A 12,433-nucleotide genomic window follows, 5' to 3' on the forward strand; every position below is an offset into this window, starting at 1 on the left:
GAAATTATTTTCATAGTAGGTGGACCTGTTTCGGGATGTACTCTATGATAATGTAGACTGTACTTCACAATCGAGTGTATTTGCTCATTTGGCTAAGGACTCCCGACATGCATGTAGAAAAAATGAGAAAATGAAAACATGCTGAATGTAAACGGCTAAAATATCGAGGAACCCAATAGAACGCAGCCGATCAACCAAGCTGGCCACCAGACACACCATACAACAACCTGTGTCCACATCCCCCAAACATCCCAGCCATATGCTGCCTGTGTGAGCACAGTCTCCACAGATACGCCGGTATAGTGACACGCGGCCAGAAGAACGGCTGGTGGAGAGAGCAGGTTGAGCAATCCCAACCCAAGACCAGATAAAGCAAACCTTTGTGGATTGGAGCTGCTATCTGATCGGGTGATAAAGCTGAGTGGGGCACAGAGGAGCCCAATCGTCAGCGAGAGGGAGAAGTTCAATGTAGCTAGGGTCGAGAGGGATAATCCCAAGAGCAGCAATGCAAAGGACTTGATCAAGAGGTACTGCTGCGGCACAAGAGGTGTAGACAGGCCTAGCCCGTTAGAGAGGAGAGCAGCCAGGATTAAAGGGAGGACAATGTCTACAGCAACAAAGATGTAGGTAGCAGTAGTGAAAAACTATAAGAAAGGATTAGTAAAGCGTTCAGGAAGGAAATGGTTTCCGCGATTATGGTGGAACTTGATACTGACCTGATGGGGAATAGTGTTGAAGATATAGAGCGGGACAAGGCCAAGTAAATGAAGGCCTGTGACGAGTGTCAGAGGTAGCGCCAATAGACGCTCTGCAACCGCAGGTCCATTAAGCCCTACTGGCTTCCCCGATTTGGGGGTCACAGAAGCGGAACCCTTCTCCTTAGACTGAGAAGAGCCAGTGGATTTATCGGATATGGCATCCTCGTGGTAGCCCGTTCGCATCCAAAGAGCAATCGCCATAATCGTGAAGTTCCCAGCAATAAGCATGGCGCTAGGGAGGTAAGTCCCAATACTGACAAATCGATTAGACTGCATGAGGAGATAGAAAAAGAAACTCTGGTGCAGGTGCTCCAGGAGATTGTTCAAGCTACGGCACAGACTTTCAATTGTCCGTCCCAGCGCCATTTCATCTTCCCAGCCTTCGCCCTTAGTCTGCAGGGTGATGGCATCGATATGATACGGCATAAAGCTGCTGTGAGCGCCAGTAGCATAGCCCAGTCCTTGCTTGGCCATACCACGCAGCATAGTCTGCAAACGTGCCTCGTAGCTATCATCATGTTCCCACATCTCTTGCAAGTTGGAACCAATCCCCATTTGTCCACCTGCAATAGCTACTGCTGTATTGAATAGATCAAGATTAGGCAGCTGGCCGTTGACTCCGTCGTATACGATGTGCAGATTCTTGAATCGGTGATCAAATGGATACTCAATTGCCACTGCGCCTTGTAAAGCACCACTCTTCAATGGTAAAGGTTGCACTGATTCGGGTTGGAGATCATGGTATGCGTCAACCCATGCCTGGGTGCCCGATTTACTGTCCGGAGTGATGAGGAAGATTATATCTTTAGACCATAATGACCATCCTATTAAAGACCTCGGTGTTAGTCAAATTGCACGAACACTCAATAGTTCACGAGCTTACGCTTGAAGTATCTGGCCAATGTCAAGGCCAGAGTAACACCATTCAGATTCAATTCATCATTGGCCGTCTTCCATGTTGCAATAAGCACTATCGCTTCTGTCGCGTCGCCTCGTGGAGCATGGATGATACCATAGGTGTTCTCGCCCTGGTGGGTTATTCCAGCAGATGTATACTTATACTCCTGTGTTGCAACCTTCAATCCAGAGGCCTCGAATACGGAACGGATTTTGTTGGAGATTCTGTATCCGACATCAGCCATTTTTCTATACCACAAAACGCCCAAGAGCTCACTCAACATACGTTGGTGTCAATTCTACCGGACCTTGCCCATCTTCGCCCTTCTGGCCCTGGTTCAATAACCCTTCGAGCTCTTGCTTATATCCTCTGAAGATGTTCTGCTCGCTTCCAGTGAAATAAGCATGCACTTGGCCAGGCAAGAGCGCATTCTCGGAGATGTAGGTATTGCGGGAGTATTCGTTCAAGGGAAGAAGCAGCAGCCAGACTGCCCCCACGATGATGCACAGGAAGGACAGTAGGTTCGGGAGGCGGACGAATAGAAAGTGAGGATTATTCCGCAGGTTGCGGATCGCAGCTATTGACAATTTATTAGTCTCACAGTTCACTCCTATCTATTGGGGTACCAGAGGGTAAGAAGCCGGGGAAGGTGTATTTGCGTAGAACGTACATTTTAGCGCCATTGAGCCCAGATCAGCGAGATAACGCCCTTGTGCTCCTTCCCATTCCCGCTTCAAACAGATTAGTTTTGCAAGAGATGAGGCGGAGATCCAAGGAAGTGGGAGGTCAACGATTAATGAGTTGAAGCTCCAGCTGTTGTTTACGGGGAATTTACGCCGGGCGGGACCGACCAGCCACGCACAAACTGAACTATATCAATGGATGTGTCCACTGGCCTTCATATGCACTACACTTTTCAAAAGTTGGTATTAATATTATACATTTAGTCAGATTCGCTATGCTTTATGATAATGTTGATATGATTCACAAATATCCTGCCCTTTCTCCTTGGGGCTCCTTTGTAAATCCCATAATTAAAAAGAAGATAGCGGAGGAAACAAGAAAAAGAAAGAAGATCCACAGAAGCTGTGACACGAAAGAAGATTTATACAAGGGAGAATCATCAATGGGGATCATCAATGGGTTCAATAGAGGCTTATTTGTAGCCTCTTATTCGGAGCCTAATCGCTGTGAAGATCCCAAGTAACTCATAGGTGTTGAGTTTCCATTGTTAGCGGCGTTGGTTGTTGGAAGTACACCATACCGGCCATAGGTCTTCTGGTCTACAGAGACATAATGAGGCAGGCGGCCCAGCAAGTTGAGCTTGCCCTCAATCCATCGAAGAACCTTTTCTGGTGGTACGAACACCTTAAGGTATCCCAGGCCGACTAGATATAATTAGTACGTGCTTATAAATGATGGTTTTCAGAAGCAGGCAGGGAGAGCGCAATAAAGAAGAAAGGGGGGAAGAAGTCCAAGAACTTACAAACGTAGCCCACAGCAATAGCACACATATGACCCAAGAAGCTGACATGCGACACAAGGATGGACAATACGACACACGCGAACAAGGGCGACGTCCAGGTGGGGATTTTGTATGGACCGAGGCTGATGGAAAGGCACACATCAGTAAGAAAAATCATAAATGGATGATAGTGTAATGCCACAAACCTGAAGTTGGGGTGGGACTTATATGTCCGAATGGCCTCAGACCCTAGAAGTAAGAACACCCAAATACTATATTACACATGGTTAGGGTGTCAAACGGCATTTCCTGACTTAGCACACAATCTCACCTTGCGCCCACCACAGAGGTGTTTCTATGCAAAATCACCTTCTCAAACAAAAGGTAGAGACCCGCCGGTAAAGTCGAAAGCGCTGTTCAGAACCAAAAACATCAGTCATCCTGAATGTTATCCAGTAGAATTGTTTGGGGTCTACCCACGTCCAACAAACAACGCAATCGATGTGAGAGTACCATGTTCCGCCTCGAATCGCTCCAGTAGCGGTGTCAAAGCAATGGTGTTCAGCAAAGTGTGGAAGAATCCCATGTGAATAAAGGGGTATGTGTTCAAACGATACACTAGTTATCAAAAGATTAGCCACTTGTCCAGGGAATGCCATCTGTCCTTGGCCATGAAGGATGACCAAAATGAACACGTACTCGTTCCCAAATTGATCTCATCGGGAATCAACGCGCCCCACTGCACCACGCTCCAGATCGTTTGCAGCTCCAGCAACCAGAAAGCCAAGATTGCCAGCAGGACGAGTCGAGTGAACAGCGGCAATCGTGCCAGGTAAGATCGCACACGCCCCGGGTTGAAGGGGAGCGGCGGTAATGCGGCCGGGGTCGCCATAGTAAATCCACGAACGACGCTACCAAATTAATTCTATATTGGCTTGAGTGGTATCCTCAGTGACTCCGCTATAGAATCACACCCGAGTCTTTGCGTTATAGCTTCGTGATTGGAGTTGTAATCGACCGCAGGGCAAGCGGAGAACGGAACGGAGAGGGGGCCGAGACAGTCTGGCTTTTTTTATCTTTTGCAAAGCGACGAGACCTGCCACCAAGATCGAGGAAAACGGGTCGGATCACAAAGGGTATATTGATCAAACCAAGGCGCGGTTTCTATCGAGTCACCCTAAGTACATTTAGTTAACACAGACTGGGCATCTTGACGTGTAAGGCTCATGCCAGGGATAACTCACGATGTGCACGCGATCCGTTTTACTGGGGTTGGGCACTTGCAAAGCACACGATTATATGAGCCGGGAAAGTCGCGCGATGATCAAAGATGTTATTCAATGATCCAATCGAGGGTAGTTCGAAGAAATTTCCCCGCGATGGTGAAGGGGATCAGGCGCAAAAGGTCTGAAAGTTGGGATAATCATCAACTCCGCGCTGTTCGTTCCCACCGGGAACTGCACAGCCGATCTGCCGCTAAACCCGGTTCGGATACGGAACGCCATACGAAGTAAAAGCCACACCAACTACAATTAAAAGACTATTCAGGTTTCATCTGATATGTGTTTCTCCTGGTAATTAATAGCTATCCGTATAAGAAAGCTCCCAACATTCTCGTATACTCTTAAAGAAAGAAACCCCCTATAAACACCATCGATTCGCGCTTCACCACAAGAACAAAGCCGCCCAGGTGCTGCCATTTCACTGCCTTTGCTCACGCAACCCCAGGTAGATCTGGTGAGCAGGTGATATTCCCTCGGTGGGTGATATCCTCTCAAAAGCGCCAGGATGAGATTGAACGTAATCGTTAATCTGCTTGATGTAAGAGCGCAGCCACTGTTGCGAACGTACGATCTTAAATCTTTCAAAATACTCCTGTTCGATTTGAGTCCAGTTTAAACGTTGGTTCTGGAGGTCTATAAGGAAATTGAAAGTATGCTTTGCTTCACTTCTGGTGAACTCAACAATGTCGCTTTTCGTTGCAAGCGGAATATCAGAAATTCTGCTGGCTTGAGAACTGGTGGCTTGAGAACTTCGGCGGCTCTTCACAGTTCTTGCTCTTTTGTGCGGAGGCTCATCGTTCAAAGTATTGCCATTGCGATATAATCTAGCGCGAGAGGATAGCCTTCTGACGCGCGAAGATGACCTTCTGGTTTGCTCGTGTGGTTCCACCATCCCGGTTTCGCCCTCGGTGTATCCATCGTCAGAACCTTCATACACTTCTCCTTCTCCCTCCCGCTCCCCCCCTTCTACTTCCTCCACTTCTCCTTCTTCTTCTCCGGTATCGGCCGTTCTATTCACTTTCTCCCCCTCGTCGGTATGTGACCGCGGCGATCTGTATGGGACGTCCCCTCCAGGATGAAAGACAGTCGAGTTGACTGAATCGTTCGGCATATGTTCCGGCCAAGGGAACATGCCCAAATCTTTGTCGTACGCTTCGCCGCGAATTGTCAAGACATCGGCAATTCTCGCGCAGTTTTTCGAGAGGTTATTGAAAGATATGGCCAGTTTTTTCGCCACCCGATTGTCCACCATTATACTTTGATGCTGAATCACGTTGAGTTTGTTTGAATAGTTTGCCTGTAGCCAACCGAGAGTCCTCATTTGTTTTTGAGTCACCTGTATCATTTGTCCGTCCAAATGGCAGCGATATCTAGGATCATCGGGGTTAACATGACCGTCCGTTTTGACCTCCTTCCAGTCCTCAGCTGGCACTCTCTGTACAAGTTGGCACCAACTAGGTAGATACACGGCATCTACTGGCTTGCCTTGAGAAATGACTTGTGGTAGTTCTTCGAAGAACAGGTCTTGGTATAATGCTTGTGCCTCTGATTGATATGATAACTCTTCCCCCATATATGGAGCAATGAAGTCATCCGTTTGAGAAAGGCGATCCAAGGCTTTAATATTCTTGTCCAAGTTGTCGAAATCAAAAAGGGTACTTGCGGTGTGCCTCTCCACTAGAAGGGGGAGCATGTTAAGACCCCATCGATATGATGGTTGTGTCATTTTGGATATATGATGGCTAGAACGACAACTTGATCTTCGGGTCGGTTTGAATAGGACTTGTGGCGAACGAAAATTGAAAGTATTCGACTCTGCTCCAATAAAAGAGCAGTCTGATAAAGTAACTTGAAATAGGCAAGTTGTAGATACTCCAAGGCAGCAAAGAACATAGAATCTCGAAGACAAGGCAGGAAAGAAGACGAAGGGGTAGATTAAAAAGTACAAAAGGGGAAGAGAAAAAGCACAGTGGATGAGTGGGATTTTATATTATTTTCACACAGTCCGAATGCCCTTGATACTTTTGTTTACTAGTTGCATCAATCGCAAACAGTATTTTGTACACGTCAAATCGAGTTTCCCATCGGATCTACGCAGCCGACTATCAACCCACCGACCCTCCCTTAACATCAAAGAATAAACTACAATTAAGACTCTGTCATTCAACGTCTTTTCACAAGTATACGTAGTTTACGATCCATCCATTGTTCTTACGGGTACAGCCATGGGGCAATGATCCCCTGACTGAATTTAACGCGTCTCTCCCGGCAGAGACGGGGCGCGACTCGTGTTTGGGAGAATCCTGGCGTATGATGTGATGAGACAGGGATTACATGCATGAATCACTGGTATAACCCGTGGATGGATACCAATAGTGCGAATTAGCGTTCAAAGAAATGGCAGGGATGCAGTCCCGCAAAGCTCTTTTCCAGACGATCATTCTCTACACATAATATTTCCAAATCTCGATTATCAAGAATTGATAGAGGCCAATAGGAGAATTGGAACCTTTATTTGAACGAAAAGTACAATGGGAATCTTGTTCTCCAGATTATCGTATTCAAACCGTATGGAGACAAGCGTATTTAGATCGCTGGACAACAAAGAATGCTTTGCCGGCCAATCAGGGTGACGTTGAGGGACGCCAGGCGCATCGCCCAAGTCAAAGGATTCAATTGAGACTCACTTGAGCTATTGGATTCGATCGTCGTATAGCAATTTCTATCCTATTTCTTGAATAGACAGGAAAATCAGTGGAAAGAGAGAGAAATAATAGAACATCTCTTATAGATACTTCTTCAGTTAATACTACTAGTAGTTAATAGCTCTAGTGATATCCGGGTCCTATAAGGGTGTTACTGTATTACAGGTATCGTAGTTCTCTGCCAGTCTAAACCAGGCCAAAATGGGGGTTTCTATGTCTGGCCATTATGGTCCCCCGTGATCGCTCTAGATACCCAATTTTGTGAGAAACCATGATACTGGGTATGAATATGTACTACATTGCGACCAGTATTCTATGTACAAAACCCTGGGACGGGTAGATAAAATCCAGAAGACAATTCGAGATGCATTGCATAAGGTATCGTAGTAGTTCCGAGGAATAACAAAAGCTATTGACGGAAGATGAAATGTCGATCGATCATGAACTATTCTAGTTGCAAATTGTGCTTATCACAATTGACTAGACGTAATACCAACCTAGTATCCTTAGATTACAGGTAGCGCTCAAACCAAGCAATAGCCTGGCAGAAAGCCTGCTCCTTGGCCCACTTCTGGTGGGGGTCCTTGGGGTCACCACGGACAGCAAAGCCATGGACAACACCACTGAGGAGGTTGATTTGCCAGGCCTGGCCAGTCTTAGCCAAAGTGGCCTCGGACTCGTGACGGAGCTGGGTAGTGAAGACGGGGTCGACCTCTAAAATGAGAGCATGTTGTTAACAGGACTGTTTGTTTGAATACGCATTTGGAATTAAATTTTTGGCTGAACATACCAGCGGCGCAGATAGAGAGGGGACCCTGGATGGCAGCCAGGTCCTCGTGGGTGGTACCGGAGGGGTGAGCGTGGTAACCGACGTCGATCTGACCGTCCTTCAAGAAACGGCTAACGTACTAATAGACGGAATTTTGTCAGTATTCACAGATCGTAGAACTCAGATATATATGCTTTAGTAAACATGGGAATTGAAATCATACCCGGGCACCGAAGCAGTAGCCAACGGCAGCAATCTTCTTCACGCCGAGGGTCTCGCGCATGTACTTGATAGTCTTGGCAACGATAGGGTCAACGTTATCAGGCTGGTAGTCCTTGATCCATTCCGGAATGTTGATTCTGCCATTATCCATATCATCGGTGCTAAGCTGACCCTCCCGGAACAGATCAGGGAGAACAGTCAGGTAGCCATTGTTAGCGTACTCGTCAACGAGGAGCTTGTTGTTGTTGAAGAGGCCGAAAATGTCGGAGAGGAAAAGAACAGCCTTGTCAGTTTTCTTGTTTGCCGAGGGAGTTCCAATGTAGGTGTTGACTGTAACAAAATACCAATGCAATTAGCTATTGGAGCTCCATGGGGCTAGAAAGAAGGAAAGACGGGAGTGGCTGAACTTACCACCGTCAATGGTCTCGAGCTTGCCGACGGGGGTACCCTCGTGCTTGAAGCCAGAGGCACAGCATGAAGATGGAGCGTTGGATGCCATTTTTGTGTTGTTTGAAGCGATTTTGGTATGAATAGAGGAGAGATAGTGGGAAAGAAAAAAAGATAATATAGTGGGGTAACGCGGAGTTAAGGGAGAGCGCGCCCCTCTTTAAACCTGTAGGAATATAAGGAATTTGCCTTCCAATTAAGGAGCAATGGAAATTTCATCGTGTTCCTTCGTTTTTGTCAATTGACCCCTCTATTTTTCAATCATGGTGCCCCACTTGGCCCCAGGTTGCCCCTCATAGTCGGCAGTGGTTTCATGAATCATGCATGGATACAACCCATATCTAACTCTAGTTATTGATTCTGTATGTCAATATTCAATTAATCATGGACCAATCAGCCTTACTTTTGCACTCAGAATCGAAGAGTATAAATGTTGCAATAACAAGGGCTACGTGGTACAATATAGTCCAGTTTCTAGTGTCCTGAAGAAGCTCTACATCATACTCGGTACTCGGCACGGCTTCGGCGTTAAAGCTTGGCTATCTCCGCCGGCTAAAAGCAAAATAAGCAAATTTTGAAGAAAAAAAACAGCGAACTATAATTGACTAGTACGCGAAAGTGGATCTGTCAAAAATGACAAAGTCATTAGAAATCATATATTAATTCATTGATTCATTGAATGCCTCAACTGTCAAAACAATCGTCTCTGAGCTACCATTATCATTACCACTTCATCAACCTGTAACTGATCAACATGAAGTCAAATCATATCAGGAGAAAAAAGGAAGAAAACAACATCATCAATTAATGCGAAAATCATGTTTGAACCTCAGAATGTTTGCCGATCCTTGACAAAAGCATTGGAGGGATCATGAGCAGTAAACATGAGAACCCGTGTACATATCGGTCCCAATATGAGACAAATCAAAAGTGTAAAAGTGTAACGGGGTATAAAACGAAATATCAAAAAATAGAGAAAGCAGAAACGATTCAAGAGAATTCGTAAGTAAGCTGCGAACGTTGCTCCCGCTTCACAGCCCACGCCTTCAACGAAATAAACAAAATCTCTAAGGCCATGACGAAAGCTGTAAATCCCATGCCCACAGTGAAAGTGAACATAGCATCCACCCCATAAAATTCCATTGCTTGAATGACATTGCGAGTCTGAAATGCAGGTTAGTGTTGAATTCAGAGGCCACCTCGTCGATTTAGTACTTACACTTAGCATGAATATCAGGCCGCCGCTCATTAAGCAGAATCCTGCAATGATCTCCGTGGGAGGTCGTGCCGGCAGATATGAATTCGGTGGGCGTAAGAACAGTAGCACATATGTCACTCCACGGGCCAGAGCGAAGCCCACAAGTAAATCACCCCACTGTTTGTGTACCATAGTTGAGGTCATGCTGTCTTGATGATGCGAGCCCATCATCATACCAAGTAAAAGAATAATGAGAGCAGGCATTGGGTTCAGGGATACGCCCTGGGACTGTGGGAGCTGCCAGCCGTCGTCACGAGTACCGGAGGCTGGAGATCGAAGGATAGTGTTGTTGAGCGCATCACGGATGCGCGAGGATTCGAAGAGCATTCCAACCTAAGAAAAAGAATACACGTATCAGCTTCAGGAACCCTTATCTGAGATGAAATTAAAGATGTCTTACCAGGCCTCCTCCGAGAAACAAGATAGAAATGGAAACGTGCTCCAAATCTGTGGTGGACCAAGCTTCACCCCAGTTTGAAAGATGTTCCAAAAACACATTGGTTATACCATAAAAGAAGATTGTGAAAGATTCAACAAACTCGCCAGATGGAACCCTAGCTTTCCACCCACTGACAATGGGTGTTCCGGGTTTTCTATTCCAAGCCCAGCCCAAATCGGCCCAGCAGCCCACATATCGCCCAAGAGTTAGAATGCCATACCAAAAGAAAATACCACCCTTGATAAAATGGGCCGCGCCATTGAAAACATCTATTTCTCTCATGATACCTCCATAGGTTACCCCGCCAGTGACAATAGCAGCAAAGCCGAATGGCAAGATGATCCGATCAATAATGTTGTACACTAGATTCAATCCCCGGAGCACGCGATTAGAGACCATGCCAGGCACACGATTTGACCAGAATCGGTCCGCAAAGCTACTATGGAACCAGCTTTGGGTGGTAGTCTGGGCACGCAAGGGCTCCTCGGGCTTTTCAAAGCCATCATCATAGTCTGCAGCAGATTCACAGGGTGACCCGGGGCTATGAATTGAGGAGTTCGACTCAGTTCCCTGACCACTATCCCTGGACCAGCGATATCGGTGCAGTGGACCGGATGGGAATGTATGTTGATGCTCGTCTGTTGCGACAGGCAAGAATTCCGCCTCCTCGTAGAAGTCCGAGCTCGAGCTCGAGTCTCCGCGGCCGGCGTAGGCGAAAATCAGACTCAGAATGACTTGACCGCTAACCACCCAGGTGATGACCCAGCCGATTTTATGATGCACGTTATTCTCATAGAGATCGGGGGTTTGGCTGTTATAAATAATGCCAAAAAGTAAACCGAAGGCATTGATCAACGTAAACAGGAATTGGGATGGAAGCGCCAGCTTGGAGCGTGCGATACTTAGCATGACGGCTATTGAAGAGAATGATTAGTCGCGAACTCATATTAAGCCTCGGCTCGGTTGTCTTGTGATGACTTGTAGCTTACCTGCTGGGAAAACAAAGCACCAGGCCACTATCATCAGAGCGACATGTACCACGAGAGAGCTCGAGTGTTTCCCATAGGCAAAATAACTCATTGGCCCAGCTGGCTGGCTTATTGTCGTATGCGCTGCGGGGGTACTTTCATGCGTGGTCATACTCATCCCATCATTCATATTCATGGGCTCGTCGCTGCCATGCGCGCTGGCTGTAACAAGAGACGCGAGAAGCACCGTCGCAAACGCGACCTGAGGCATAATGTTCCGCATCTGATTCAACAGAGACGAGGAAACGGAGACCAAGTAGGGTACACTCCTAGCAAGAATGCGATACTAGTTACAGACAAAAGGAAAGTGCAGAGCTCCAGTCGATCCGGAAATTGAAGCTCTGCAAATCGTGACGTAACGACAACTCCCGACCCAGAGAATGAAGACGCCCACCTCAAAAGAAAAACAAGAATAAGAAAAGGTAAAGAAAAATGCCTGCTCTGCACAGTTGGAGTGCCTGTAGTCCAGGCCTATTTTTTGCGGTTTAGATTTTAAGGTGAAAGAGTTGGGTGAGGTGGATGGGGTGGTGAACTCTTTTTCTCTCTGTAGGGCTGAAAGGGAAGTATAGGATCGGGTGGGAGGGAAAGGCTATATAGAACAGAGGAGCTTCCTCAGAAAATTTAGTCATGTAATCGAAATAGGAAAAACCGGGATTCATGACCACTACTAGAAAATGAGAAAATTAATAATAAAAATAAGCTAAAATTCAATAATCAGAAAGAAAAAAGACTCGCCGGCGCTGATTTCCAATGCTTCGGAGCAGGCGGGGATAAAGCACGAGCGCCGAGAGGACGTGCATGTACAGCGATGCGTGGCAACAATAATAGCTGGATCTCCCATCCCGTATATGCCGTGCCGATACTTCTAGGATTCCGAATTACTGTTCCTGGCAGCTGGATATGTCATCCATATGACTCATTCGAATTTATTCTGAATAAGAAATCTTGGCGACTTTCAAAGCTTTCATTTTCTTATTTCTATGTAGTGGGTGAGCAAGCCATGGCATTAATAGCTAAGGAATTTAGATTCCGGAGTTTAGCTTAGGATGACTCTTCTCCAGCCTCTTCTGCCCCCTCATTCCTTCTTTCAACCTAATGCAGCTTTTCACCAACGGACACGAATCTGCAGGTGCATTAAATTATGGACTTGGGGATACATAC

At 46.5% G+C, this 12,433-nt stretch overlaps 4 protein-coding genes across 4 annotated transcripts; all 4 read right to left on the bottom strand.

Moving 5' to 3' along the window:
* Positions 1-155: 155 nt before the first annotated feature.
* On the bottom strand, positions 156-4,013 carry N7478_012455 (GPI-anchored transamidase subunit GAA1; the record flags this gene model as incomplete). The annotated part of the gene is made up of 11 exons (XM_056928669.1): positions 156-644; positions 717-1,582; positions 1,642-1,880; positions 1,942-2,233; positions 2,327-2,526; positions 2,921-3,044; positions 3,143-3,264; positions 3,328-3,393; positions 3,453-3,534; positions 3,602-3,739; positions 3,821-4,013. 11 exons carry the CDS (start codon positions 4,011-4,013, stop codon positions 156-158), a joined length of 2,811 nt encoding a protein of 936 aa, XP_056773227.1.
* An 809-nt stretch (positions 4,014-4,822) lies between these two features.
* N7478_012456 (uncharacterized protein) lies at positions 4,823-6,130 on the bottom strand (the record flags this gene model as incomplete). The annotated part of the gene is made up of 1 exon (XM_056928670.1): positions 4,823-6,130. The coding sequence occupies one exon, from the start codon at positions 6,128-6,130 to the stop codon at positions 4,823-4,825; it is 1,308 nt and encodes a 435-aa protein (XP_056773228.1).
* A 1,490-nt stretch (positions 6,131-7,620) lies between these two features.
* Positions 7,621-8,599, bottom strand: N7478_012457 (dienelactone hydrolase family protein; the record flags this gene model as incomplete). Its single annotated transcript, XM_056928671.1, has 4 exons — positions 7,621-7,823; positions 7,900-8,017; positions 8,102-8,430; positions 8,512-8,599. 4 exons carry the CDS (start codon positions 8,597-8,599, stop codon positions 7,621-7,623), a joined length of 738 nt encoding a protein of 245 aa, XP_056773229.1.
* Positions 8,600-9,537: 938 nt separating this feature from the next.
* Positions 9,538-11,495, bottom strand: N7478_012458 (Ytp1 family protein; the record flags this gene model as incomplete). Its single annotated transcript, XM_056928672.1, has 4 exons — positions 9,538-9,711; positions 9,767-10,138; positions 10,206-11,158; positions 11,234-11,495. 4 exons carry the CDS (start codon positions 11,493-11,495, stop codon positions 9,538-9,540), a joined length of 1,761 nt encoding a protein of 586 aa, XP_056773230.1.
* Between the last annotated feature and the right edge of the window lie 938 nt (positions 11,496-12,433).

The sequence above is a fragment of the Penicillium angulare genome (genome assembly GCF_028827245.1).
Source record: "Penicillium angulare strain IBT 27051 chromosome Unknown utg000011l_segment0_segment0, whole genome shotgun sequence".
NCBI classification, from domain to species: domain Eukaryota; kingdom Fungi; phylum Ascomycota; class Eurotiomycetes; order Eurotiales; family Aspergillaceae; genus Penicillium; species Penicillium angulare.